Raw genomic sequence first — 27,528 nt, 5'->3', positions numbered from 1 at the left:
ATGGAGGGCCCAAGCGGGGCCGAGGCGCCGCCGCAGCCGCCGGAGGCGCCGCCCGTGACCCTGGTGATTAAGGCGCCCAATCAGCGCTATGGAGACCAGACCATCAGCTGCCCGGCGCATTGGACCGTGGGCCGCCTCAAGGCGCACTTGGCCGACGTGTACCCTGGCAAGCCCGTAAGTGCCTCCGGCTCGTGGGGTGGGGGGTGGCGCGTGGAGGTGGTGGGGAGCGGGGCCCTGGCTGGAGAGGGGACGGCGGCCGCAGGGGCCTGGGGGACTGACCCCAACCTCTCTGGTTTTATGATGGTTCTAGGCTGGAGCTCTGGGGGCCTCCTCTTCTGGGAGAGGCGCTGGAGAGGGAGGGAATCCCGGGTCTCTGACTCGTTACCCCTCGGGTTCTGGGGTGGTTCGAGGCTGGAGCACGGTGCGGAGGGGGCCATCCAGGAAAAGAGCTGGGGGGACGGTCCAGGGTCTCCCGGGCTGGAGAGAGGACGGTGGCCTCTCTCCCTCCAGTTCTAGGTCAGAATGTGGGTTCCCGCCTGGGAGAGGGGAGGGTGTCCCTGGCCTGGGTCGCAGGAGTAGAGTTCTTGGGAGTCATGGCTTTGCATAGTTAAGAATCAGTCCGTGTGGCCTGGAATCTTGAGCCTTTGTGGGCACCAGAAAGTCTGTAGTGACAGACCAGAATGGCCAGTGCTTGTGGGGGGGACAGGCCAAGTGCTCCAGAGCAAGCTGACCACTCAGGAGGGATTGGGGGGGGGGTCCTGAAGCAGGGAGTGTCTAACCTGGTTTCTTTGAACTTGGCTTTTGGGAATCCTTGATCTGCCCTTGGATCTTGCTATTCCCCCGTGTAAGCTGGAGTCTGAGATTCCGAGGCCCATTTTAAATGAGTAGTTGGGAATCCAGCACAAACTAAAATGACTTTTCCAACTGTCACAGCACCATTGAGGAGGCTACAGCCGGGAATGTGTGGCCCAAAGCTTGCCTTTGAATACCCAGAGAAGTCTGTTTTGTCTGTCAGCTGTTACTGACCAGTGGTAGTCCTGCCACTGGGCCTCTGTCCTAACAACTCTTCCTAGCTTTCTCTGAATCCACCCTCTTAACACTTCTTGGGATTGGGGCCCAGTGGACAGGCTCCTTAGTTTTCACTTCTTTGCCACAGCTACAAATATTTTTGCACAAAACCAAATGAGCTCCCCCCATCCCCCTTCTTCATATACCTCTTTGGGGTATGAAAGGACCCACTGGCTTAAGAAGTAGGAGTGTGCAAGACCTAGCGACTTGGGGATCAGCCCCCCTGCTCTCCTGTCAGTCCATGAGTGTGCCTACCTTCCCAAAGCCCCTCCAGCAATCTGCATTTGGCTTTAACAAAACCTTCTCTAAGGGGCCCCAGAACGATGCCTTCTTCGGGCACAAGAGGCTCACGTCTTTTTCTCTTTGAATCCTTTGCCTTGCAAGGATCATAAATTTAGAACTGGCAAGAAAGAGATCCTCAAGGCCAAGAGAGTCTCTCTTTTTACCAGGGAGGAGAGGAGTAGCTGCTGGTGGTCAGGGCCTTGTGTGACTGAGCTGGGATTCAAATCTTCTGGGGCTCCCCTTTCATAGACCTGCCCAGCAGCATTTTCTTAAGCACCTCCTCTGTGCAGGGCCCCAGCGATACTGCCTTGCTTTGTAGGAGCTTCAGTTTGTCAGGATATGGAAGCTATATACTCAAGCATGTCCGAGGAAGCAGAAGGATTGAGGGTCTCGGACTCTTGCCCATTTTTATGTCCTGGACCTCTCTGGCAGTTTGGTGAAGCCTGTAGGGGGTCCCCTTCTCCCAGTGTTTTTATATGCTTAAAATAATACACAAAGAAAGCCAAGTATGTTGAAATGCAGTTGTCAGAATATTTAAAAAAACAAACAACAACAAACAGTTTCCTGGACCTGCGTTAAGAACCTTTGACTTAAGGGGATCAGGAAAGGCTTCCTAAGGCAGCTGCTGAACCTGGAATTGGGAAGAGCTGATTTCAAGTCCTTTCTCTGAAGCTAATTAATTGTGCCACCTTAGATAGGAGCCTCAACCAGCTCTCGTCCTCAGTTTCCTCACCTGTAAAGGGAGGATAAATAAATGCCTACTTAATGGGGTTGTCAGGATCAAATGATGTTCACAGGTAGAAAGCACATTGCCAGCTTTCAGAGTTCAATATAAATGCTGGTGTCTCATCATTCTTATTAGTGTTTACAGTGAACTGTGATGGGAAATTGGTTTCTAAAATACAGATGTGCAAAATTGGTGGCCAGAAGGCTGGGGTGGCCTGAGAACTAATAACTAGGTAATATTTACGGCGCACTTCAAGGTGGGCACCGCACGTTACAAATATTGGGCATCTAGGTGGCACAGTGGGTAGAGCTCAGGGCCAGGCGTCAGGAAGACCTAAGTCCTAGCCTCACACTTACCACCTATGTGACTCTAGGCAAGTCACTTTACCTTGGCTGCCCCAGTTTCCTCATCTGTAAAATGAGCTGGAGAAGGAAATGGCAAACTACCCCAGGGTCTTTGCCAAGAAAACCCTACATGGGATCACAAAGAGGTGACTGAATAGCAACAAAATTATAAGTATTATCTAATTTATCCTCACAAAAGCCCCATTTTACAGTAGAATAAACTGAAGCAGACAGGCAAAGTGACTTGCTTAGGGTCACATGGCTGGATTTGGACCCACGTCTTCTTGACTGAGCCCAGCTCTCTAGCCATTGGACCACCTCAGTGCCAAGAATTGATTCTAGGTGTGCCCCAACCTTTGCCTTGTAAGGGGACTTAACCATGCTAGCTGATATTCCCTCAAACACCCTGGTCTGGTTCTTCAGCCTTGGTTCCAATGACCTCCTCAGCCTTCCACTCTGGGAACACACAGGGAAAACCAGACCCAGGATGGTGGCCCTGGGATTCCTGACCAGTCCTGTGATCCAGAGTCTGACGGGAAGACTTTGTGTTGATTTCCCTTCTGTGTCCGAGGCCTGTTCTTTATCCTTCCTGTGTCTTGTGGGGGGCTCCCTCCCCAAGGCTCAGCTTCCTTTCCCTTTACATTGAGAGTCTCTCCATAGTTGGTTTGCTGCCCTCTCCCACCAGCCATCTCACTTGCTGTTGACAGGGAAGAGAGGCAGCACCAGTCTCACCTGGCAGCCCCACTGCCACCAGGCAAGGCAGTCCTTTGACTTCTCCATTGCACTCCCTAGAGAAGCTGCTCCACATTTTCTCTTGTCTCCTCAAGCTTCCCACATCGCGCTTCCCCTGAGCCTCTCACCCTGCTTCAGCCCCCCTTGACATCCTCCTTGCTCTTCTAGCCAAGGCCAACCTTTTGAATGCCTCCTTAGGTGGAGTTCTAGGAGGAGAGCTCCAAGCAGGGCCAGGCCCAAGTGCCTGAAAGTACTTCCAAGGCATGAATTCTCAGTCTGACGTGATCTGGGGCCCCGTGTTGATGTGGCTGGTGCCTAGGACACTGGTTTCTTATTTTCTTCCCTTGCAGAGCCAAACTCCTTGAAAAAGCTGTGTAGATTCCTTGCCCTCAAATCTCACTTTTTTAACTGGCCTTTTACAGCCTGGCTTTGGACTCCATGGCTGCTCTCTCCAAAGTTACCCCTTTTTCTTTAACTACAAGATCAGATTATTCTTTTGAATCCTTATCATCCTTAGTTTTTCTGCTGTGTTTCACACTATTGACCATTTGCTTTTCCTGGGCACTAATTCTTCCCCTCTGAGTTTTCATGACATCGAGTGGACTTTCTCTCTCTCAGCTTTTCTCTGTCTCTCTTTCTCTCAGTTCTCCTGCCTGACCCTCTTTCTCAGTCTTAGTCTGCTGGATCCTCACCTCTGTGTACTCAAAGGCTCTGACCTGAGCTCTCTTCTCTTTCTAGGCTGTCACTCCCATGTGTCCAGGTCTCATTTCTGTGCAGACAGCTCCCTTGGTCTAGTTTTCTTCTGGTCTTAGCTGCTAACTGGAGCTCTGGGTCCATCTCACTTACTGCCTCATGGGGCATTTTGAACTGGATGTCTTAGAAGTGTCTTTCAGCTCCTCATTGTTCTCCCTTCTCTTTCGTTGAGGACACCACCATTCATATTACACAAGTGTGTGGCCAGGCCTTCTTCCAGGGTGGAACAGTGGATGGGCAGAGGAGTCCTTCCTCTCCCTCCATAGATCATGGCGATAGCAGCAGGAGCCATGTTTGCACCCAGTGGGAAAGGGAAGCTCGTGGATGCTGTTCTTGAGCCCCACCTGTCTGGCTAGAGAAAGGAGGAATTTGGCATTCCCTAGTCAGTGTGATCATGGTACCTGGCCTTGCAGAAAAGGAGATTTTCCGAGTAGTGTCAGGTTGGGAGTTCCCTTGTGGGTGGCTCCCAGTTCCAGAGTTCTGGTTCCAGACCTAGAGACAGATCGTGTCCTGTTTCTTCAAGAACAGAGGTTTCAGCACACCTGAATTACTCACACAGGGCAGCTCCAGTGAGAAGGGAGTAGAGTGGTTCATCCAGCTCCAAAGCTTTCAGAAGTCTTTCTAAACCCCAGGGTGGGATTATGCATGGGGGGACTGTGCAGGACTCACCAGAATGACAGAGGGCTGCCTTTTTCGGGGGCTGGCGGGCTATTATGTGTTTGAATTTCTGTTTTTAGTCATGGGTGGATTCTGGAAAGCTTTGACCTTTTATTGCATATTCTTCTGTAAGGAGCAAATTGGATGTTTTATCATTCTAAATCACTGTTTTTGTTTAGTTGTTTGTCATGTCCGACTCTTCTTGACCCCAATTTTAGATTTTCTTGGCAGAAATACTAGAGTGGTTTGTCATTTCCTTCTCTGGTTCATTTTACAGATGATGAAACTGAGGCACAAAACATTTTGTGACTTACCAGGTCACACAGCTAGTGTCTGAAGCTGGATTTCAACTCAGATCTTCCTGACTTCAGGCCTGGTGCCATTTAGCTGCCCACTGAGTAACCATATTGCATTTTAAATGCCTTTGTAGGGTTTGAGATCTCCTACTGCCCATACTTTGGGAAAACCCTAAGCACAGGCTCTTCCTAAGCTTTGTTTCAGAGGATTTCCCAGGTGCCTTCCTTTAGGGAAGGCAAACCAGAGAGAGGAAATCTGATTTTCTTTCCCAGGGAGAGCCTGATCCAGTGATTTGATTCTGCCTTAGAGCCCGGAGGCAGGGAGAGGAGAAAAGGGGCTTATCACCCCCCCCCCCTTCCCATCCTCCCCCTCTTCTACGAGAGAGAACAGCCCACATGGGGAGCAGGACATTCTCCATGAGGCTCTCCGTACTTGATCTGGCCCAGCTGTTTCCACTTTTCCTACTTAGGGGACAGGTGGGAGAGTCTAACAGCAAATTCCACTGTAGGGGATTAAGAAAATAGCTTGTCGTTGGAATGCACACATCTGCATCATTTTCTTCTATTTGGCCTTCCAGTTTCAGGCATGATCTCTCCCCGCTGTTGAGTCTTATTCTGAGCTTTCTGCAGTCTGGTTCTCCCTCCTCCAGTGGACTTTAATGAAATTCAATAGGCATTTACTGGACACCTGCTGTAAAGTATTTGGCACAGGGCCATGGGGCCAGAGAGGGCATCAGAGCCTTCTCTGTGGGCATGTATGCCATTACCCCAACACAGAGTTTGCCAAAAGTTTGTTGCTAGAAAGCCAGAGGAACTCGGGGCTGGGCTGCTCCCCTCCTTGTCTCCACAAGTGCCTGAGGGCATTCCTCATGTCACCCCCGCCCCCCCAAAAAGGTTGCCATCACTGCTCTGGGGAACAGAGATCCAAACCAAGCCCTGCTCTTTTTTCTTAAACACTCACCTTCTGTCTTACCAGTAGATTGGTTCTAAGGCAGAAGAATGGTGAAGGCTGGGCAATAGGGGTGAAGCGGCTTGCCTAGGACCACCCAGCTAGGAATTATCTGAGGCCAGATTTGACCTCATGGAGATGAGTCTTCTGGACTCTAGGGCTGACACTGTGTCCAGTGGGGTGAGGGGCGCAGCTGCCCACGTCTCAGCAGTATCTGTGTTCTTTGGCCTTTTTTTACTGTGTTCATTATTTCTCAGGGACGTTTTTGAATCAGGTTCTGGTTCTTGTTTGGCCCCTCTGCTTCAGCAGCCCAGGGAGGTAGGAGCTAGAGATGCCTCTCCCCCTCCTTTCAGCTTTCTTTGTAAGACTCTTGAAGGCAGAGAATATCTTCTTTGTATGCCCAGCAGCCAGAAGAGTGCCTGGCACTTAGTAGGGGCTTATAAATATTTGTTCACTCGCTGACTGTGATGAAAATACAGAGTTGGGCTATCAAGGGAGGGGAACAGAGGCTGTAGCGTGAAGGTGGCTGAGAGACAGTAGGGAAGGGTAAACGGAGAGGGAGGCCCAGGCCTTCTACATGTGGCCCAGGCTGGTGGAATGGGGGCGGCACCCGGGGAGCATTTCTGGAGGAGCTCTAGAGAGCTAGAAAGGGGAGATGTGGAGTCGGGTGTCCAAGGGCAGAGAGCTTGGTTTGGGGGTGATGGCTAGGGCCGAAGTGGTCATGGGGTGACAGGGTAAGGTTAGAACTGGCTTTTCCTCAAAATGCCTGGAATGGTGAAGGGCCTAAGCTGTCTGTGTATGTGGTCAAGATGAGGGACACCATGGCACCAAGATGAGGGCTTGGCAGTGTGCCACCATCTTGGGATGAGGCTGCTGTTGGCTTTGGCCAGTCCAGTGGTAGCATTGAGAGAGGCCCAGAGAGCTTCCTGGAAAGACTCCAGAGCTGAGAGGCCTGCTTCTGGAGAGCAGTTTGAAGTTCTGGAAGGACCCTGAGAAGCTGGAGCAGAGCCTGGGGCCCCTGTCCTCGAAGGGCCGTACAACAGCTGGCTCCACAGGGAATGTTCACACTCATTGTTTCAGCCTTGGAGGGGAGGACCAGCCCCTGGGCTGCCAGTTGTGGCCCCATGAGAAGTGATCTGGAGTGGGTGAGACAGGTCTGTCCAGCAGGTCCCTGGTGCCTTTAGCCAGAGGCTGGGTGACAGCCACCTTTGGTGCTTGCCCTGAGAAGGGACCCTTGGGGGCTGCCCTTTGTAGCTGAAAGGCTGAGATTCTGGGGAAATTGCTCAAATGATGCTAGAGAAAATGCTGTTTAGGAAACAGCTGGTTTGCTCAGGGACTCAATAAGTAGCAGCGAGCTGAAATGTGAGCCCAAGTTTGGCGTTGGAGGTTCCCCAGATTTTTATTTAATCCAGTAAAAAAGATTAAATGGGAATGATTTCCTCCCTTCAGACTTGCAGGGAGGTATCCCAGTGAGAAATGTTGGTGAGAAGCAGCAGAGATGTTTGGGATCTCTCTGGAGCGGGATCCCATTAAGTACAGCAAAGCCAGAGGAGCTGGGGAAGAGGGCTGGAATTTTTTTGGCCAAGGTGAGGGGGCCAGTCTGCTTGAGGACAGGAATTCAATGCTCCCATCCTAGTGTTTTACTCTAAGAAGATATTAAAGATAAAGAGGAGGTGTGGCTTGTCTGTGGTTCCTCAAGTGTGGGTGAAAGACCTGCCGTTTTTGTACAGGCATGTGGGGGGGACCCTAACCTTTATTTGCATCACCGTGGGAAAATGCCTGAGACTCAACAAACTGGCCAGAGCCCATGAACCAGTATAGCAAGGGAAAGTCCTCCGAGACCCTCCCCCTGGGCCAAATGGCCCCATTCCCCTGGGACCTGCAGGACCAGCAGAGCCTCCTTCCATCCTTCCCAAGTGCCGGCCCTGCAGGAAGCTTCCCCTCCCTGCCCCTTCTTTCCATGGGGCTCTGTCTGAGAGACGTGCGCTCCTTGTCAGCTTCCTTTCGGTTGTGTGCCCAGAGCCGGGCTCCAGGGGGCCTTTGGGCAGAGGGGGCTCCGTGGGCTCTGGCATACCCTGAGCCGGGGCTCCTGGCTCTCACCTCGTATCAAATCTCTTCCCCTGGCGACAGTCTGCCCTTGGGTGTCATTCCTGGTCTTTGTTGCCGTGATCAAGCAGCCAGGAGCCTGCACCTGGCCCTTCTGGCCCTCAGGCTGCCTTCTCTCCTCGGCTGGGAAAGGCTCCTCGCTTTCAGGGTCAGATTAGGTGCAGTTGGAGTCTGGAGAGTCCAGGCCAGGCTGGTATTGACCGCCACCCCCTCAGTCCTCTGGGTCTTTGTAGAGGAACTCGTGTTCAGCCATGCTGTCCCTAACCTTTGCCTGTCAGATGGGATTTCCTCGTCCCATAGGGGCCCCCTGATTAAGTCCTTATCCGTGGACTTTCTGTCCCCTTCAAACATAACTGCCCTCTGCTCTAGCTTCCCTCCAGTTACCGATAAAACGGGTACAGCTGGGGCAGCTAGGGTGGAGAGCCAGGCCTAGAGTCGGGAGGTTCTGGGCCCAACTGTGGCCTCCGATGCTTCCTGGATGGGTGACCCTGGGCAAGTCATTTCACTCCCATTGCCTGTCCCCTCCTGCTCTTCTGCCTTAGAAGTGATAGATTAGTATCCAGAAGGGCTTGAAAACAAAAAAAAAAAGTGTCCTCCAAGAGACTCCCAAGCTGCTAGTCCTCCCCACAAGTGGTCATTTATCCTCTCCCTTTCTGCGTGAAGCCCGTCTTTCCAAAAGGCCCACCCATGAGAGGGATTGGCAAGATTAGCGATCCTGTGTCTGCAGCGATGCCCTCACAAAAGGGAGTCTGGCATGACCTGTTCTGCTTACTCCAAACCTTTCCTCTTCCGAACGCCTGTTGATGCTGATGGGAATTGGGGAAAGGACGGAGAGGAGGCGAGCAGCCTAAAGAAGGGCCCATCCGGAGTCTCGGATGAGATGGCCTGCTGGTGTGCCCGAGCTGTGTGAGCCGGGGCGGGGAGGGGGCAGGGAAGCATGAAAGGTCTCGTTTGTCCAGTGCACCAGCGCCTGGCCACAAGCTGCCTTGGGCTCCGGGTAGAGAAGAAAGAACGCAGGCATGCCCAGCCAGAGCACCGCCGGCTCCACCTCCCTTCCCCTTGCTCTCACCAGTCTGGGCTTGGAGTGGTCATTTTGAGAAGGATAGCAAAAGTCAGGCTTTCAGGGTAGAGAAGGCAGATTTCTACCTGCTCTTAGTTGGCATTTGTGTGCCCTAAACTGTTCAGTTATCTGTAACTAGGATATATGTATGTGCCCAAGCAGCTGCGTGGCACACTGGTTGGAGGGCTGGGTTTGGAGTCAGGGAGATGAGTTCAAATCCAGCCTCAGATAGCTTACTAGATGGGTGACATTGGCCTTTGTTTGCCTCAGTTTCCTCACCTGAAAAATGGGGATCATAATTGTACCTACCTTATTGTAAGGCTCACATGAGATCATTTTGGTAGAGCCCTTGATGCCTGGCACATAGTATGCACTATAGAAATACTAATTCCTGTTGATTTTGTTATTATTCGCCATCCATAATATTCATCAAATGTGGCTTGGAATGCTCTACAAGGATCAATGTCTTTTTTTTGGAAGTCACTCAGACCTTTTTAAGGCTCCCTTCCGTGCCTTGGCAGCCCCCTGTCCCCCAGCCCTGGGCGCCCTCCTCCCCACCGGCCTTCTGCCAGGACTTTCTCAGCTCCTTTTTTGTGTGGAGCCACTTGACGGTGTTGGGCCAGCTCTGGGTCTGCCAGTTTTCTACTCTGAGGAGAGCGAAGGGGTTTTTGCATGAACCGAGGACTGTGCTTCCTGGCTGTCAAGTTGTCTAATTAGAAAAAGCTGAATTCTTCTCTTTGTCCCATCTTGTAGCCCACAAAGGATCAAAGATTGGTGTACTCTGGCAGACTGCTCCCTGACCATCTGCAGCTGAAAGATATTCTCAGAAAAGTAAGGCCTTCCACGCCATTCGATAAGTATGGATGCATTTCTTTGTGAAAGGTGCCTGCGCTGACCGTGACCGGGGCGCCCCCTTGTCGTTAGGACTCCGTTAGAGGGACGGGATACGGCGAAGCTGCCGTCCTGGAATGGACGTCCAGTGGGCTTGCTCACTTGGTAGCCAGTTCCCCACGGCCAGCCATGTGTGGAATGAGATTGCTCTGGGGGTGCATGTCCGGTGTGTGTGTGCGTAAAATCCTTTCCAAAGCGAGAAGGTCCTTCTGACTCTGGTGAGTGTGCATCGAGCCTCCCAAACTGCCCCATCTCTGACTGACCAGCCAGACGGTGTGAAATGTAGGTCGAAGTGACATTTTCATTACTTGTTACCTGAAAATCCCTCTTAATCTGGCCCCGATCACAACCTGGTGATGACCTGACAGACAGTCACGAGGTGGGAGAGCCGCCGCTGACGGTACGTGACGCTCTGGTCCGAGGGGGTGGAGGCTTTGTTCCTGGTCTGGCACTGGTCCCTGGGGCGATTAGGAAGGTCATGGAGAACCTGCGTGTGGGCCCCCGTCCATCCTGCATCCCAGGACGAGGGCAGAGGAATCCCTGGGGCTACTCATGGCTCGTAGAACCAATTCTGTGGATTCCCTCTTGTGGAGGGTTGATGGTGAAACAGGATCCCAAATGTACTAACGGAAGGGACCTCAGGAGCCCTCCTGCCCAAAGAGACATTCAGGGAGCTGCCTTGGAGATAGGATTGGACCTCAGGCCCTCTGGCTCCAGAACCAGTGTCTCCTCCACTGGCCCTGGGCACTGTCTCTTGGGAAATGCATCTCTGGTTGGGGATAAGATGGGTCCAGAGTTGTGGCCACCCTAGGGAAAAAGCTGTGGCCCGAGGCTAGGTGCAGGCTTTGGCAGGCCGCCTAATCCTCCTCCCCCCAGCCACAGGGTCCCTCTCCAGGCTCTTCTTTCCCTGCCATTCTTGGCACTGTCTCCACTTACCATTTCTCTGCTTTCTTCTTCCTTTCTCATTCTTTCTCATTTGCTCTTTTCTTTATTTCTCCTTTTTGGATGTGGTCTCCCTTTATCTCTTGTTTCATTGCTTCCTTTGTAGGCCCAAGTAGCTACACATGGTGTGTCCAGAGGGATGTAGACAGTTTAGAGCTGGAAGGGAGCTTACAGGCCATCTAGTCCAACCTCCTTACCTTATAGATGAGGAAACTGAGGCCTCCCCTCCCCCCCCCCCCCGGGGTTGTATGTGACAGGACTGGGCTGTGACCCTCAGGCCTCTGACACAGAAGCTAGTGCTCTTTCTACCTCCCTGGGTTCCTCCTTCTGCCCCGTGGACTCAAACCAGCCAGTCATTTTTTTCCCTGCCCGTGAGGGAGAGATCTGGGGTCCTTGGAGTGCTCTCTTGGAGTGCAGGCGTCGAGAATCCGCTCACACCGAGCGCTGGGGGACTCTTAGATGAGGGTCCTGGAAGCTTCTGTGTCCCAGGACTGCTACCTGCTGAGGGCGAAGGGAGATCATTTGAGCTCGACTCCAACTACGGTTTATCTCCGCTGCGTGTGGAACTGAAATACGTGTCCTCTCCTGAGTGACGCTTGTCCCACCAGCTCTGACTTGGGGGCCTGCGAGGGCTTTCAAACACAGATTTCTTTTGGCCCAGTGGGTAGCAGTGCTTGCTTGAGTTTGGAGGCAGCCTAAGGCCTCCAGGTTTAGGATGCTCTTGAGAAGAACCATTGCTGGGGAGTGAGAGCCGAGGAGGACAGGAAGCACAGGCTCCCTCCGCTGCCCCTGCCTGACTGCCGACCCGGGGGACGACAGGCTCCTGAGGATCGCTTGGTGACCTCCACTTTATTTCATTTTAGCAAGATGAATATCATATGGTCCATCTAGTGTGTGCTTCTCGAACTCCTCCCAGTTCCCCACAGCCCAGCAGCCGGAGAGGCAGTGAGGAAGCATTGAACTCCTTCAGCAGTTATGCGAGTGATGTGAGTGTTTGGCCGGCCGAGGGTGGGTGTGGGGGGAGTGGGATAGGAGGCTCTCGTTTGTCCTGAACCCTGCCATGCCACTGGACTATGGGCTTGGGCCCCTCTGCCCCCCTCCCTGGTCAGCAGTGTTTGATTTGGAGAGGTTAAGCGCCTTAGGCAGGGACCTTTTTCCATCTTGTCTTCAGACCCTGGGGCCTCCCCCAGGCTGACTTGGGGATCCAGCAGATTATTTGGGAGCCCTGAAATGCCGTGGGCAGGGTGGGTGCCCAGATATCTTGCTTATGCCAGAGGTTTTGTTTGCCAGCACAAGGTTAATGCTCTGCTCCTTCTGGGCTGATTTGGGGGGATCCCAGGGCCTGGTTTCACTGTGCCTGACCCCCATCATGGCCTAACCACGCGGGCATTGGCTCTGATGCCCTCTGCCCCGGGCTTAACTTGACCCGGGCTGCGGTTTCATGATGCCACGGCTGTTTCAGATGAACTCGGAGAGCCTGGTACCATTCTGAAAGCCAAATGAATTTTAACTGGCTTTGACCAAAGCCAGATTTACACACAGACGTTTTTTGAGTACAGTGGGCGGCCCCAAACTGGCAAAAGCGGGCTCTCGGTTGTTCCCCAATCGTTTCTTGTTTGGGAGTTCCTGCTCTGCTGTTTCCATGAGGACTAGAGGAGAGAAGGAGGAATTCCGATGGCACCTAGCAGGCAACCTCCCCTCAGTGAAGGTGCATTTCCCTTTGCTTCTCCAGGGTCCTCCAGCCTCTGGCATAGACACCCCCAAGAGCATACTGAAGGGCTTAGGAGGGGCTGGCCTGGGGCGAATTCTGTACCTATGACTCCAAGCAGCGCCCAGCGCAGCCCAAAGCCCAGCCTTTCCACAGGGACCCAGACATTCAGGGAGAGACTTCAAGGTAACCAGACTCCCCCCAGCTGCCTTGCTCAGCCACACGAGAGCTCCCCGAGCGCTCTCTCTTGCTTCCTCCTCCTTGGACCTCCAGGGCCAGCCAGGGTCAGACAGGGCCCTCCTGCCTTCTTAGCTCAGTCCCTCATATTGTCCTGTGAGGGTCTGCCTTCTCCCTCTTCCTGGAGGAGGAGTGACTAGCTCTGCTTCTGGGGCCCCCTCCCAGGCACTCTCTGTCTGGTCTCTTTAGGGCTACGGAACACGAATTCTCTGGCTCTGGCCATTGAAAGCTTTTTGACACCCTTGTCAGCTAGGCCCATGGGCTGCCTTCCTTGGAGCTAGGACAGTGCAGGTGGGGGTGGGGAGAAGAGCCTGGGCCTTGGTTCCTGACTTGGTAGTATCAGGCTGGTTCCTTTACTCCCAGCTTCAGTTCCTGCTTTAAAAAGTGAGGCTGTTGGACTAGATTGTTTCTCAGGCTCCCCTGGGAGAGGGCTGGGGGGTGGGGGCTCCAGTATTCAGAGCCTGAGGATAGGTTTGCCCCTTCTTCCAGTTGACCGGGAGGCAACGCTGCTATTGAGGCAGGGCCGGGGATGGCAGAGTCCCTGTAAGTCCTACTGCCTCCCACCTGCCAGCTAAGCCCCCCTGCTGGCAGGGGGAGAGACCAGAGCTAGGCAGGCACCTGTCCAGGCTACCGTGGCCCCATGCAGTCCCCCCAGTTTTTCTCTTCTTCGTTGGTGACTGTCTTCATTAACAAACACTCTCACCCGCCTTCTCCTTCCCCTTCCCCCAAGCCCTGGTCCTGATACATTCAGGCCCCGTGGACCATGGAGCCAGGGTTGTGAGGGATCCCAGAGGTCATCTGAGAGAGACAGAGGTCCGAGGTTACCCAGAATGAGGTGCTCAGACTTGGGAGCTGGTGGTTTCAGCTCTCCTAGGCTGCCTTGTGCCTCTCTCCCATGATCCTTGTGTTGGGCCGGCCCTTGAGACCTGGGTGAGGCTTGGCCTGGCACCTCGGAGGGCCTCGTAGTCTCTGTCTGCCCACTTGAGGCTCTCCGAGCGGTCCGGCCTAAGGCTTTTTCTCCTCTTCGTCAAGGCCTCTGGTCTCTCAGTAGCAGATGCCCTCACTTGCTCATCCCGCAGCACTTTCTCCAGCTTAGGATGGCTTTCAGGTGGTGGAGTTAGTTTTGGCGCCCTGGCAAAGACCATTTTCCCTTTTGGAGTCTTTGATCAGTGAAGACAACACTTGTCAGTTCTGTGGGAAGGACCCAGGCTGGGCCTTCAAAGAGACCACTATCAGCACTGTTGTACCCAAATCAATCAAGTGATGACCAGTGCCGCCACTGTCCGAGGTGCTGGAGCGGGCACTGCTCTGGTGCCTCTGCCCTGTTTCCCTCATCCTTCCACCTGCTGCTGGCTGCCAGCTCCCTCCACACAGGACTAGGGGCCTCTGAGAGGACAGGAAGAGAAGCCCACGGCACCCTCCCCAGCCCTGCCATCGGTCCAGGGCTGGCTAAATGAGACAGACCCCCCCCTCCCCCCGCCCTCTAAGGATGAAGTAGTTCAGAGGCACACAGAGGAAGCTCAGGTTGGAGCCAGCAGAGCCAGGGGAGACCACAGTATTGCAGACCTCGACCACTGCCCCGTGTGAAAGTGCCCTAGGTGGCCAGTGGAGGAGCTCCCCCATCCCCACAGTCACTCTGGCCCCTCTTGGCTTTTTCCCTCCTTCCAGAACACACACCTGTCCTGCCACAGTCTCTGTCCTGCTCGTGTCTGCTCAGTGGGCCTAGTAAAAGGCGGACGGCCTGGTCATCAGCTCTTCCCATCATCTCATGCCTGTGTTCTGTTGGGAGCAAATGTGGAGAGGGAACCCCAGGCAGTGAGGCACTTCCGAAGGGCCAGGAGCTGTGCCAGGCACTGCTCGGTGGCTCTCTGCTAAAGTGGTTTTCTGGCAGCCTTTGTGAAGGCCGGAGGGAGGTTGGACCTTCTTATGGGAGTCAGCAGCCCCTGCTCCCCCCGTTCATGTCCCCATCTTCTGCTTGGGGGGCAGAGGGCCTCACGGAGCTCTTGGAAGTGAAGTGATGGAGAGCCCCTGCTAGCAGAAGCCCCCCACTCTGGCCCAGTCATGGAGGCATGGCTACCATTCTGATGTAACTCTTGGAACATGATGCAATCAGTTGTACTGGGCACATGCCCGCCTGATCTGGGTTTGCTGGGACCAAAGTCACCCGAATCCAATTCTCAATTGTGTTTTAAGAGTTCAGGTAACTCGGGATCATCGACGCCATCTTCAAGTCAGGAGACTTTGGGGAGCTCGGCCAGTTCCGGCTCGGAAGGACTGAGGCATCGGAATTCACCGCAAGCACCAGCCAATCCCCCACAAAGCCTTCAGTTCCCGTATGTGGTACAAGGGTAAGTGGCTTTGGGATGGGGGACTCGGCCTCTGACCGTCCCTTCATTTGGGGGGGACATGAGGATGGCCTGGCTCTCCAGGGGTGCACGTTGCCTTCAGGCCAGGACTGCCAAGGTTTTGTCTTTGTGTCTCCAGGGCCTGGCACTCTCCATCTTGGCTGTAATTTATCTGAGGCTGCCGTGCTGTCCAAAACTGGCCCGGAGTCACCAAGGCCTGAGTTGAAATGTGGCCTCAGGGTGACCTTTGGGCAAGTCACTTCCCTTCCGCTGGCCTCGTTTTTGTGAGGCTAAGATGAGACAATATTTTAAAATCATTTTGAAACCTTAGGGAAGCAGGCATTTATTCAGTGCCTACTGAATGCCAGGCCCTGTGTGCTAAGTGCTTATGACTGTCTCATTTGATCCTTAAATGCACTTTTTAAGCTTTAAAGAGCTTTATAAATTCCAGCTATGTGGTGAACTCCCAAGTGAAGAGATTCTATCTACCAAGGCAGATGGCAGCGATTCGACAGCTTAGTCTTAGAGAGTGGCACGGCCTGCATGTGCCATAGGCAGGACCCGAATCCAGGGTGCATGGGAGTTGTAGGAGACCATTGGTGTTGCAGTTACCATGTGCATAGGCGTGCACATGGCACAATCCCATGTGAACTTTGTGCAGGCAAGGACAGGTATAAGCCCTTCGTGGTGTATATGGTGTATTTACAGTCTTTCAGACACCTCACTCTATCTCGAGACTGACCTGTCCGAGATGCGAAAGCCCCTCAGGATGAGACAGAAAGCATGGCGGTTCCTCTTGTCCAATGTTTGGGTTGTGTTGAGAGCCCCTGTGAAGGGAAAGTTTCCCAAGAAGTCCATCGTAGCTTCTTGTGCCCAAGATGATCTGCCCATTAGCCAAAGGTTGGCCTTTTCTCAGGCCCAAGGCCAGGAGGCACGAGTTGGGATTTGTGTGGACCAGGATTCTGGCCACAAACAGAATGATCATTTCCTGGTTTTTCTTGGGCTTGTTATTTCTCTTTAAAGTAGATGAAACAGAAGAAATGGGCATTGACAAGACACATTTCAGGAAAAACCAGAAGCCAAGAGCAGAGGGCCTTCTGCCGAGTCAGGAACTTGGAGGGTATTGTGGATGTGCCCCCCTGAGAGAGAGTTTTGTCTCTCCCCTCGCTGTATCAGGCTCTCCTGATTCTCTTCAGACAACTTTCCCCTTTATGGTTTCTTATGGCCTAGTCGGTTCTCATTATGTATCCCAGTTGTGTAGTCACTCCCAAATTAATGGGCTCCCCCCCACTTTTCAGTTCTTTGCTGCAGCAAATCAAGGAGCTATCCTTCTCTTTACTATTGAGTAGTGGCATTTCTCATTCAAACACTCCATTCAGAGACATTTGGAGTGTGGTTTCTGTAAGAGGAGAATTTAGGTATTTTATAGATATATATTTAAAGTGTGGCCACCAGGAATCAACAATTCAGGTTGATTCCGTAATTAAATCAGACCCAAGTCAGCATCGGGTTAAGGCAGTTTCTTTACAATTAGGAAGGTAAAGGTATGGGAATAAAGAGAAAGGGAGAGGCTAGTCCAGGCCTACAGAGGCCTGGACGAGAGAGAAGGTTAAAAGGCTAAATAAATTAGGCTGCAAGCCACAAGGCCTAGCAACCAGATAGGCTGGTGCCTACTTAAGGCAGAGTTTAGAAGCGGCCTAGGTAGGCTAAGGAAGTCAGCCTAACTTACCCACGTGACCATGCTGAGTAGAAGCTGCCTGAGGTCTCAAGGGAGGTCCTTCAGCACCAAGTTCAAAGCGGGAACTGCCTCCACAGGAAGTAACCAACATACTTAAAGAGATGGTGTCTTTTGTCACTTCCCGTGGGTCCACCTCTAATTCAAGTGGACAAATGGCAGTCTCTACACTGATTTTGGACTGCCCAAAGGGCAGTCCCTTGTTCTTGATTTGTTACTTATTGTCACGTGTGGGTAACTCATCTCCCCTCCCCACTAAGGAGGGTGAGGATTACATCATTTCAATGCCTAGGATGAGTAGGGTTTTGACTATGAATCGGCTAGAGTTAATTCCATTTACACATTTCCCATGGCTGTCTGGAACGGATGGACCAGTTCACAGCTCCACCAGTTGGGCCTTGGGGTTCCTGTTTCCTCACAGCCCTACCAACATCTATTTAGCCAGTTTTGAGGGGTGTGAGGTGCCATCTTGAAAGTTGCTTTCATCTGTATTTCTCTTATTATTAGTGATTTGGAGCATTTCTTTTTTCATCAAACTTAGATGGCTTGGAAACTGTCCATCTCCTTTGGCCATTTGTTGAAGATGTGCTTGGTTGACCCGCTAACAGCAGATCAGTCTGCTGCTTTCTTGGAGCATGTTTCTAATGGACGGGCACATGTTATTCTTCCAGAAGGGACCCAGAAACATGGAAATTGTGCTGCTAGATTTGGGGAGTTAATAGTTGGTTAAAAAGTAATAGAAGATGGGGAATGGCTGAACAAATTGTGGTATCTGATGGTGATGGAATACTGCTGTGCTGAAAGGAGTAATGAACTGGAGGAATTCCATGTGAACTGGAAAGACCTCCAGGAAGCGATGCAGAGTGGAAGGAGCAGAACCAGGAGAACGTTGTACACAGAGACGGATACATTGTAGCACGATCGAATGTAACTGACTTTGCTACTAGCAGCAACGCAGTGACCCAGGACAAACCTGAGGGACTTATGAGAAAGAAGCTATCTTTGAGACTTTGCCTTTGGGACCACCTTTAGAACCACCTTTGGGACCACCAGCATCAACTGCTAAGCAGCTACCACCTATGGGCAGGTGAGCCCACACTGCTCTAGGACGTGGCACCATACCCCTGACCACTGGGCCGTTATGATGCCACCTGGCACCACAACTATTGAAGACCCAGAAAGTGAAAGTTTCAGGACCCAAATCTATGGTGCAGGCAAATGTGGAACATCAGAAATGGGTGGCTATCAGCAGAATGGCAAGAAGGGACCGTCTGCTTTGCTGCTGTCCTCGGAGGGCCACCGAGCTTTGTGACTCCAAGTCTGGGCATGTCGTCTCTCCCTGGAGAACTCGAGCTCCGGAGAAGTAGGCCTGCCTCGCTTTGCCGTTGTATCCTGAGGACGCTGTACTTTCTTTGCCTTTGAAAGTGCTTAATAAATGATTCGTTTCCCCATTTGTTTCTGGGCCCTCCCTGAAAATCCAGCATTGACGCGTTCTGGGTCAGAGATGAAGTTCATCTAATGAAGGCTGTTAGGGAGACATTTTCCTAGATTTACAAATCTAATCAAGAAGGCTTAAAGCCAAAGGGGGGAAACCTGCCTACGGAGAATAATAGTAGCTAGCATGTGCCTACCATGTCGAGTTGGTAGCTCTTCTGTCCTCGGCACAGCCCTTGGGAGGCAGGTTTGTGGGTGGTGTTTACGCTGGGTTCAGTTTGTTTCATCATTCAGTCCCCGGGAAACACATTGGGATCGAGACATTCCTGTGTAGACCACAACCCTGCCATGAATCCTGGTGGAGCTTGAAGCCAGTGCTGACCCCCAAGGCCCTGCCTTAGCCTTTCCACAGCTTGCCTTGGAGTTTTAGAGAATGTTTTTATTGCTATCTTCTGGGATTTTTTAACCCCCCAATTCCCCTCAGTCTCTCTTCTCTCCCATTCCCAGAAACCCATCCCACATAACACTTAAGTAAAAGAGAAGAGAAGACTTCCAGCTCTCCGTCCCCTCAAGTCCGAGAGAGGGAGGGGGCATGTTCTCTGGCCTCTTCGGAGCCACGCGTGGTCTGACTGGCTCGGGATTGCTGTGGGGTGGTCCTTCCTATTCACGTTTTATGGTTTGTTGCCGTCCCTCTGTAAATGGTTTTCTTGGTCTGCATCAGGCCACGTGAGCCTTCCCGGGCTTCTCTGTGGTCGTGTCCGACACTTGGGGCCACTTTTTGTTCGGCCATCCCCTGCCGATGGGCAGCTCCTATGTTTCAGGCCTGTCCTCGGGCCTTCCCTCTGATGGCTGTCATGAACGTATCCTGGATAGTTCTTGCTTTGGACACAGCCATTTGCTTGCTTTTGAGAGCCAGGACGGGGTTTGGATTGCTTTTTGTCTGCCTCCGTGTCTCTAGTCCAGAGTAGGGGTTTAGTAAGAAGAGAGCGGCCGTGCGCTGTCTTAATTCAGATGGTTTTCCAGAGCTGTTTTACGGATTTGCAGCTCCACCAACAATATACTAGTGTGTCCATTTTCCCACAAGCCCCTCAACATTGATTCTACCCATCTCCTGTCACCTTTCTGGCCTGAACCTTTGTGCCAGGGGTTGGAGGATGGAGAGGGGAGCCTTGGCTCCAGAAAGCCACTTGTAAGATGCAGTGAGCTAAAGAAGAAAGAGAAGAGGCTGGGGGAGGAGTGAACTGCTCTCGAGCACGGATCATTTCAGAACCAATCCACTCTCAGCACACTCCTCCTTTGGCCTAATTTGGCCTGTTTTACCTTAGGGCCAATGGGGGTGCCAAAGAGGAAAGCAGCAGGAATGACCAAACTGGTCAGTATTCGCTGCATCTAGAGCAGCCCCCTTCTCCTTCTGCCTCTCCCCCCTCCACAGAAGGGAGCCCTGCTCAGCTGGTTCTTGAACAGAGCAGGCATCAAAGCTTAAAAGACCAGCCTTCAGTTGGCCATCGAGTCTGTTTTCAGGAGCCAGCAGCGGCTCTCCGCCATGTCACTGGTAGGGCAGGTCCTTTCTGGGGACTTGCTCGTCCCAATGACCCTTTGACCTGGCGCTCTCCTCAGCTCCAGAACACCAGAACGGCAGCAGCCGTGCTTCCTGGAGTAGCGAGGAGTCGGGACCAGAAGGGAATGCAACGCTGCTGAGCACGTGATGATAGAGAAGTGTCGGGAGGCTCAGAGGAACTGATGGCCCGGGAGGAACAGATAGTGTCTCCAGCAGTGTGAAGGGGCCCACCAAGAACAGCTCAGCAGCAGACGGGGCCAGGGGATCCCCGCTTAGAGGCCGGACTTCCTCCTTTTTATTGTTGTCATCCTAGCGGGGTCTGTGGGAGGGGGGGAAATGTAGTGGCGAGTGTAGACCATGCACAAACCACCCTGCGTCCTCAGAGTGCCTGAGATTGTTCCAAGGAAGAGCAGACAAAATGCTTCCCTTCTCCCTTGACAGAGGGCTGTGTGTGTGAATGGGGCATTTAGCCACAAATGACTCGCATTTCATTTCAATGGGCTGCTACTTTTTTTCATTTTTTATTTTTTAATCTTTGTTACAAGGGACAGCATGCAGAGTGGGGAGGGGGAGAGGGAGGGATCTGTTTGGAAATTAAGTGCTATGCGAACAAGAGAAAATGGAAAAGAATTCGAATTTCATTCCAAATTTTAAATGGAACTGGCCATTGTTGAGAAAAAAAAACCTCGTAGTCACTTTATGGACTGAAATGACGGTGGGGGGCATTAGGACTGGGGCTCAACAGCTATTTTTAACAGATGGATTTTTCTTTGTTTCCATTAAAATTGTTGGACTCGAATGAGGCTCAGACCCAGGAGCCTTTGGGTTGGCGTGTGGCGCTCTGTCTTGAAAATTCTGCCACGGAACAGCTACATCTTGAGATATTTTGTAAAAATGTTTGCAAAGAAGAATTTTAAGGTAAGAGCTTGTAAATGATGAAGAGCTGATCTTCTCTCTCCCGCTTTCCGTTTTAGAAATGTTGGGAATCAGTTTCCCGGGCAAGCTCTTCCAGCTGCATTCCCCCTCTACCCTGCCTTCACCCCGCTGCAGATGCTCTGGTGGCAGCAGATGTACGCCCATCAGTATTACATGCAATAGTAAGTGCTTTTCCCTTACCGTGTTTCCGTTGTCGATGCTGTAAGGCCCCGTGCGGAGGAAGTTGGGGGTGGATCAGGGGTTCCCGTTTGTAATAAACCTTGTCGGACCCTAACTTCGACGTTTGAGGTCCAAGTCTGGACTCTCCCAGTTACTGTTAAGAGGGTTGTGTGGGAAACTTTCTCAGGGTTCGAGGTCCAGATGTCAAAGCATCCCCAAAATAAATGCCCTCCATGGCTGCTTCAGGGAAGGCAGCTCCAGGAACCTGGGGAACCTGGGATAGGCTCGTCCAAAGTGTTCTCTAGAAGGCTTTCTGTGTCCTGGCCTGGGTGCTTCTGGGGCAAGACCCCTGGCTGTGTGTCACTCAGTCCCCCCATCCCCATCTCCCCTTGGTTTGGCAGGAGATCAGTGTCTCGAGGCCTGGGACACTTTGGGGCTTTTGTGTTTGTCTCTAGGGCCATCCACAAGGATTTTGCATGTTTAGACGTGATGTTGGGAGCTTCCTGAGAGGATGTCCCCTTCTCAGCGAGCGCCCTTCACCCCGGCCTACAACAGGTAGTTTACTGAGTTGCTGGGGCACCGGCAGGTTAAGTGATGTGTCAGAGGTGAGATTGGAGCCCAGATCTTTCTCATCCCAGGCCTGGCTTTCCCTCAGTGATGGCCCAGAGTCCTCTCACCATACTTCTACAGCTTCGATGCTTAACTGAGTTGGATTGGCTGTTTTGTTTTCTTATTTGTTGTTCGTCTTCTGGATTTGATGAAGAAAGGTATAATGATTAGCTCTGGGGCAGTGAGGGGAGGGGGATTGGGTTTACAACGAAAGCTCGATTCCCTCACAGCTTTAGTGTTCCCCCCCCCATTTCAAGTCCAGTTCCTCTCTCCCTTTGGGTCCAGGCTCCTCAGCTTTCAGCATGGGCCTGGTTGTCACATCTGGCCTGAATCCTGGACTTCAAGGTCCCCAGGCTTGTGCTCTGGGTAAAGTAGCCCACCTCTACACTTAGAACTGAAAAGGATGAAGGAAATAGACTCACCCCCAAAGTTGGTCCTTGGGGCCCCAAGGCCTAAAGAAGGACCTGGCCCCAAAGAGAAGACCTGAGCCTTGGTCAGGTAGAGGCTGCAGGGGATGGACAGGGTTGCTCCCCAGCCTGAGCTGGGCCACCACGGATGCCTTTTCCTACATGGCTGCCCCTGTCTTCGGTGATCTGGGCCTGGGCTAAAATGCTATTGCTCTCTTTCCTCATTGGAAAAATTTCCTCTCCCTAGTGGATAGGCGGAGGAAGGGGTGCCAAACCTGGCCCTTGTGCCCTATTGGAACAGCCCTCAGGGGAGACACCATAAACTGGTCTCTCTGTACAGTACAGAGTCCCAGATCATCATCTCCTCGTTTCTGTAGACCCCAGTGTTCAGAGTTGTCCCCAGCTTCTGTCAACAAGTTTACCGAAGGCTGTGCTGGCTGAGGACTTGACAGGTGCCTGGCTTGGAACTCAGATGGCCTTTCTCAACCCCAAAGGAAAAGCAAAGACAAAATCGGCACTTGGCCTCCTTGAAGCTTTCCAAATTTAGGACCTGGGATTCATTGGGTAGCACCCCTTGCCCTCTCAGAGCTAGAATATCTCGCATGATTCTTTCCATGCATGAGGTCATCCACCTGAGGCCTGCCCTGGTTTTCCCACCAGTGATTCTCTTTGCTTCCCCAGTCATCAAGCCCTTGCTTTTTAGTCGTCCGCCCCCCCCCCCCAAAAAAAACAAACAAACCACTTTTGAGGAAGATGAATGAGTGAATGAATGAGTTTGTTCCAGACACTGAGGAGGAGGGTTCAGATAGAAGTGGAGAATGGAACCTGCTCTTGTAGCGTAATAGGAGGAGATGATGCGCACCCCCAGGTTGGGAATGGAGGGAGGCTGGTCTCTTTCTAGCAACAACTTGGCCATTTGTTGATCTGGGGTCCCAGTGTGAATTCCCTTGGACACTTCCTCCTCTCTAACTCCAGAATCCAATTAGCTGCCAAGCCCTGGCTTCCTGCCTTCATCCCATGTGCCACTTCCTTTTCTAACCTGACACTCTTGACACCTTCCGGGCGAGTCCCCCACTCACCACTGCCAGGCTCTTCCCTCTTGGACCATCCCTGGGGTTCCGCCGTTTCTCAAGGCAGAGCAGCTCAGCTCTGCTGGGATGTGTCTGAAGCAGGACTGGAACCCTGCTCTTGCTGACTCAGGCTGGCTCTCTATCCCCGCCAGCAGACCTGGGGGGTGCCACTAAACTACCCTTAAGGATCCTGCAGCTGGGATTGACTTGAAAAACATGTTATAAAGTCGTTTTCAGTCACTTGCAAGTCTCTGACCCCTTTGGGGTTTCCTCAGCAGAGATGCTGGAGTGGTTTGCCATCTGCTCCAGCTCATTTTACAGAGGAGAAAACTGAGGCAGACAGGGTGAAGTGACTGGCCTAGGGTCACCCAGCTAGAAGTGTCTGAGGTTGAATTTAACTCATAAGGATGAGCCTTCCTGTGGCAATTTGGAACTATGCCCAAAGAGCACCAAAAGACTGTCTGCCCTTTGATCTAGAATCTAGATTATAGGAAGAAAGACTTGTACAAAAATATTTATAGCCGAGCTCTTTGTAGTGGAAAAAAATTGGAAAATGAGGGGATGCCCTTCCATTGGGGAATGGCTGAAAACATCGTGGTATCTGCTGGTGATGGAATACTATTGTGTTCAAAGGAATAATGAACTGGAGGAATTCCATGTGAATTGGAAAGACCTCCAGGAATTGATGCAGAGTGAAAGGAGCAAAACCAGGAGAACATTGTACAGAGATGTACACTGTACATTGTAGCACAATCGAATGTAACTGACTAATGTACCAGCAGCAATGCAATGACCCAGGACAATTCAGAGGGACTTATGAGAAAGAATGTATCCACATCCAGAGGAAGAACTGTGGGAGCAGAAATATGGAAGAAAAACAACTGCTTGAATATTGGGGTTGTAAATGCTAAACAATCACCTTAGTGCAACTATCAACAATATGGAAATAGGCCTTGATCAATGATACATGTAAAACCTAGTAGAATTGCATGTTGATTATGGGGGTGAGGGGTTGGGGAAGAGAGAAAGAACATGAATCATGTAACCATGGGAAAATATTCTAAATAAAATTCTTTTTAAAAAAAAGGCTGAGCCTTCCTGACTCCAGGCTCCAGTGCTCTGTCTACTGTACCCCTGAGCAGCCCCATACATATTTATAGACTTTTGTTAAGAGTTTTGCAGTTCACCCTCTCCCCGCAGCTGTGAGAAAGGTGTACTATCTGCCTTTTCCCTTCATATTTATAGTGTAATATTCAGCCCTCAGCTTGTGGTTCCTTTTGAATTTATGGAGGTTGATGGCCCAGGATGTTGGCCTGACGTGCTTTTGCCCGACAGTTCTTTGTGTCCTGGGTTCTCTCTGAGTCTTCCTTGTCTGGGCCTTTCCACTTTTCACTTGGCTGCTCTTTGTACCAAAAGCTTTTGATGCTTCCTTTTTTTTTCCTTCATTTTTTTGTTGTCATGCAAAGCACCCTTCCATCCCCCGCTTAAAGCTCTGACTACATGGGCGGGAAAGATGAGGCCGACAGTTCCTTCTCACGAGGTGACGGACATTCCCCATCTTAAGTCCTTCAGGGTTTTCCCAGGTCGGCGCATGGCTGAGTCACCACGTTTTCCCAGAGAATCCTTGTCCCGCGTGGCTGCTGCTGCCTGTGAGCTCCTGCCGCTCTCTATCATCTTTTCAGGGCAGTCGGAGTCCATCACCAACATGGACCACAGTTTGTCCAGTCTCTTCCTGGGGGAGGGACGGCCACCCCTTCATTTCCCAAGTCTTGGCCACCCCAGAAAGGCTGCTGTCGATGTTTTGTCCCAGCAGGCCCTCCCCTTCTCAGTTTTCTCTTTGGGTCCCAGAGCCCAGCTTTAGAGCCCTTTGGCTGTCGTTCCACACTGCCCTGCACAATGGTCCCGACTGGTGGGTTTGATGACTCCTCAGAGACTGATGTCTGGAAGTGCTTTTCTCCCTCCCTCGTGGCCCGTCTTCTCCTGCTGCTCTCTTCCTTCTTTGGGACTCTGGAACACGTTGGCTCTGATTTACCAGCCACATCCAGCGTCCTTCATACTTCTGCCCTCCCCGACCTCCTCAGGAATAGATCTGGACGGGCCATTCCCCAGCTTAGAATCCTTGAGTGCCTTGGAGGTAAAATTCAAGCTCCGGATCCTGGCATTCAGGGCTCTCTGCAGTCTGGGAGCACGCCACGTTTCCATCTTTGTCCTGCGTCTCCAGCTCTTGCCTGTGGCCTAGAAGTCCGTCCTTCAGACCCATCTCTGTTGTCCTCGCTTCTGTGATGTCCTTCTCTCTCGTGGCTTTGTGCCCAGCTAGGATCTGGCCCCTTTTTACTGTTTTGGTTTTTTTGCATTTGTAGATGGGGGTTGGGGGTTTCCGGGGTGTCCTGCCTCCTCCACCAAGACTGAATTCAGTGCAGGCAGGAGCTCCGCTTCTTCCCGGGTTGGGCTCTCCTCCAGGGCCTGGGGCCGGGCGCAGAGAGGCTTCACGTCATGGCTGCTAGTCTCCCGGCGCCCCACTTCACAAGGATTCTCTGTGTCGCGTGCCGGCCGCTTCCCTGTAAGGCCCTGTTGGGGCTCTCGGGGGAGAGGAAGGACTCAACCGACATTGTCTCTTTTGGTCATTTCAGCCAAGCTGCTGTCTCGGCCCAGGCGATGTCCGGCACCCACCCGGCCGACCCCGCCGACCCGGCCGCCACCCCCGCTGCCGCTGCCACCGAGGCTCCCCACCCGGCTGACACCCCCGCCCAGGAGCCACCTCCCGCTGGGGGGGCCCAGGACAACAGGGCCCCGAACCCGAACGCGCAGGGAGGGCCTGCGGCCAACGAGGAGGACTTGAATCGGGACTGGCTGGACTGGATGTACACGTTTTCTCGGGCCATCATCCTCCTCAGTATTGTGTACTTCTACTCCTCCTTCAGCCGCTTTGTCATGGTGATGGGAGCCATGCTGCTGGTCTACCTGTGAGTAGCCCCCGCATGTGCCCCCGACCACACTTCTGGGTCCCCGCGAAGTGCTCCTAACGCTTTCTCTCTTGTTGCGAGCAGACACCAGGCTGGCTGGCTTCCCTTTCGACAAGAAGGAGGGCAGCTGCCGGCCCCCAATAATGGTGACGGGAACCCCGAGGGGCAGAACGGAAACAATGCAGACCTTGAAGACATGGTACGTTGCCCGGAGCCTCGGGAGCCCCTCCTAGTTCCCTCTTTCCCCGGGATGGAAGACCAGCCGCTCGCTTTGCTTGTAGCTCCCGCGCGGGCAGGGCCAGGCCCCACGCGGGTCCGGGGGAGCCGAGCGGGCCGGGCCTCACCATTGTGGTTTTTGTTTGGTTTGAAAGGAGCAGCTGATGGACGATGGGCTTGACGATGAGAGCGAAGACGAAGCCGGGGAGGATGCCAGTGCGGGGCCCCAGCCCGGGCTCATGGCTTCGGCCTGGTCCTTTATCACCACCTTCTTTACTTCCCTCATCCCCGAAGGGCCTCCCCAGGTGGCCAATTAGGCCCGAGCGCCTGTGCCGGCCGACCAAGAGCTGTCCCGAGAAGTGGGTTGGACTGGAGGCAAGTGTTTTAAATAAGAGTGCAACTTCAAACAAATGTATAACTTTCTTTGGATCATGTTGTAAACGGTGTTTTTTTTCAGCTTCTCACGCCCATGCCTGGAGCGCGCCAGCCCGCGTGCTTTTTAGACGTCCTCTAAGGAGGGCACAGTGTGACCCTGTTGGTCTTCCATGTTTTATTCCTTTCAATTATGGATGTTCCCCCGAGAAACGATGGTGGTTAGTGCGCACTGTTCCTTTAAAGAGCTGTTTGGAGTCGAGCTGGAGCCCGCAGCGCCGGCCCCGGGAGAAGGCTGCCCCCAAACGGGACAAAGACGATTTTTATATTTAGGGTTTTTCCAAAGAACGCCCATCGCACAGAGCGGCTAGCGCTCGCTTTTCTTCTGCAACACAGCAATAAGCCCTCTTAATGCTTAATGTCGGGAGCGGAAAGTTTTTTAAACAAGTTTTCTGATGCCAGAATCCATACGGAAATTTCTTTTGTAGCTGGACCCCCTTAATTGGAACTAACCCTTTTCAAACAGATAAACAAGCAGCTCTTCAAGGGAATTCACAGTGACGTTTGATTCATTCCAAATGTTTGATAATTAAGTCCTTTTTATAAAATGAGATGTCCTGAGCTCAATCCCTGTAATTAGGTTTTTTAATAAAAGGTCAATGAGAGCAAGCCGTCTGTGCCGTGTTTATTTACTCCCCCTCGTCAGCCCGCAGGATGCTGCTTCCTGGGAAGGCGGCCCGGGAGCTCCAGGGGCTGCTTTTTTCCCCCCAGTTCCCTCTTCCGTTCTTAGGATACAGTCGGGAGGTCTCATGGATCCAGGCGTCCCGGCCGCACATCGGTGAGCCGGGGAGGAGCTGCCACGCTCCAAGAGGCCAGAGACATCGTAGGCTTTGTCTCCTGGAGAAGAGGACGGGGACGTCCCGGGCCTGCCTTTGGACATCGGGGTCACGAGAGGAGGCGGCAGAGCCCACG

At 52.5% G+C, this 27,528-nt stretch overlaps 1 protein-coding gene across 1 annotated transcript; it reads left to right on the top strand.

Moving 5' to 3' along the window:
- Positions 1–27,221, top strand: HERPUD2 (HERPUD family member 2). Its single transcript, XM_044675342.1, has 8 exons — positions 1–174; positions 9,728–9,805; positions 11,671–11,793; positions 14,946–15,100; positions 20,799–20,921; positions 25,636–25,968; positions 26,053–26,167; positions 26,340–27,221. Exons 1-8 carry the CDS (start codon positions 1–3, stop codon positions 26,499–26,501), a joined length of 1,263 nt encoding a protein of 420 aa, XP_044531277.1. The 3' UTR covers positions 26,502–27,221.
- The last annotated feature ends 307 nt before the right edge of the window (positions 27,222–27,528 follow it).

Source organism: Gracilinanus agilis, chromosome 1 (assembly GCF_016433145.1).
Source record: "Gracilinanus agilis isolate LMUSP501 chromosome 1, AgileGrace, whole genome shotgun sequence".
Classification (NCBI taxonomy): Eukaryota; Metazoa; Chordata; class Mammalia; order Didelphimorphia; family Didelphidae; genus Gracilinanus; species Gracilinanus agilis.
Note: the sequence above shows the minus strand (reverse complement) of the source record. Positions and strands in the feature narration are given on the sequence as shown.

Bases quoted from the DNA above. Each gene is read 5' to 3' on its own strand.
- HERPUD2 (XM_044675342.1), top strand. From the start codon at position 1: ATGGAGGGCCCAAGCGGGGCCGAGGCGCCGCCGCAGCCGCCGGAGGCG. The intron at 15,101-20,798 runs GTAAGTGGCTTT...TTTCCGTTTTAG, and splicing joins TTCCCGTATGTGGTACAAGG to AAATGTTGGGAATCAGTTTC. The intron at 26,168-26,339 runs GTACGTTGCCCG...TTGGTTTGAAAG, and splicing joins ATGCAGACCTTGAAGACATG to GAGCAGCTGATGGACGATGG.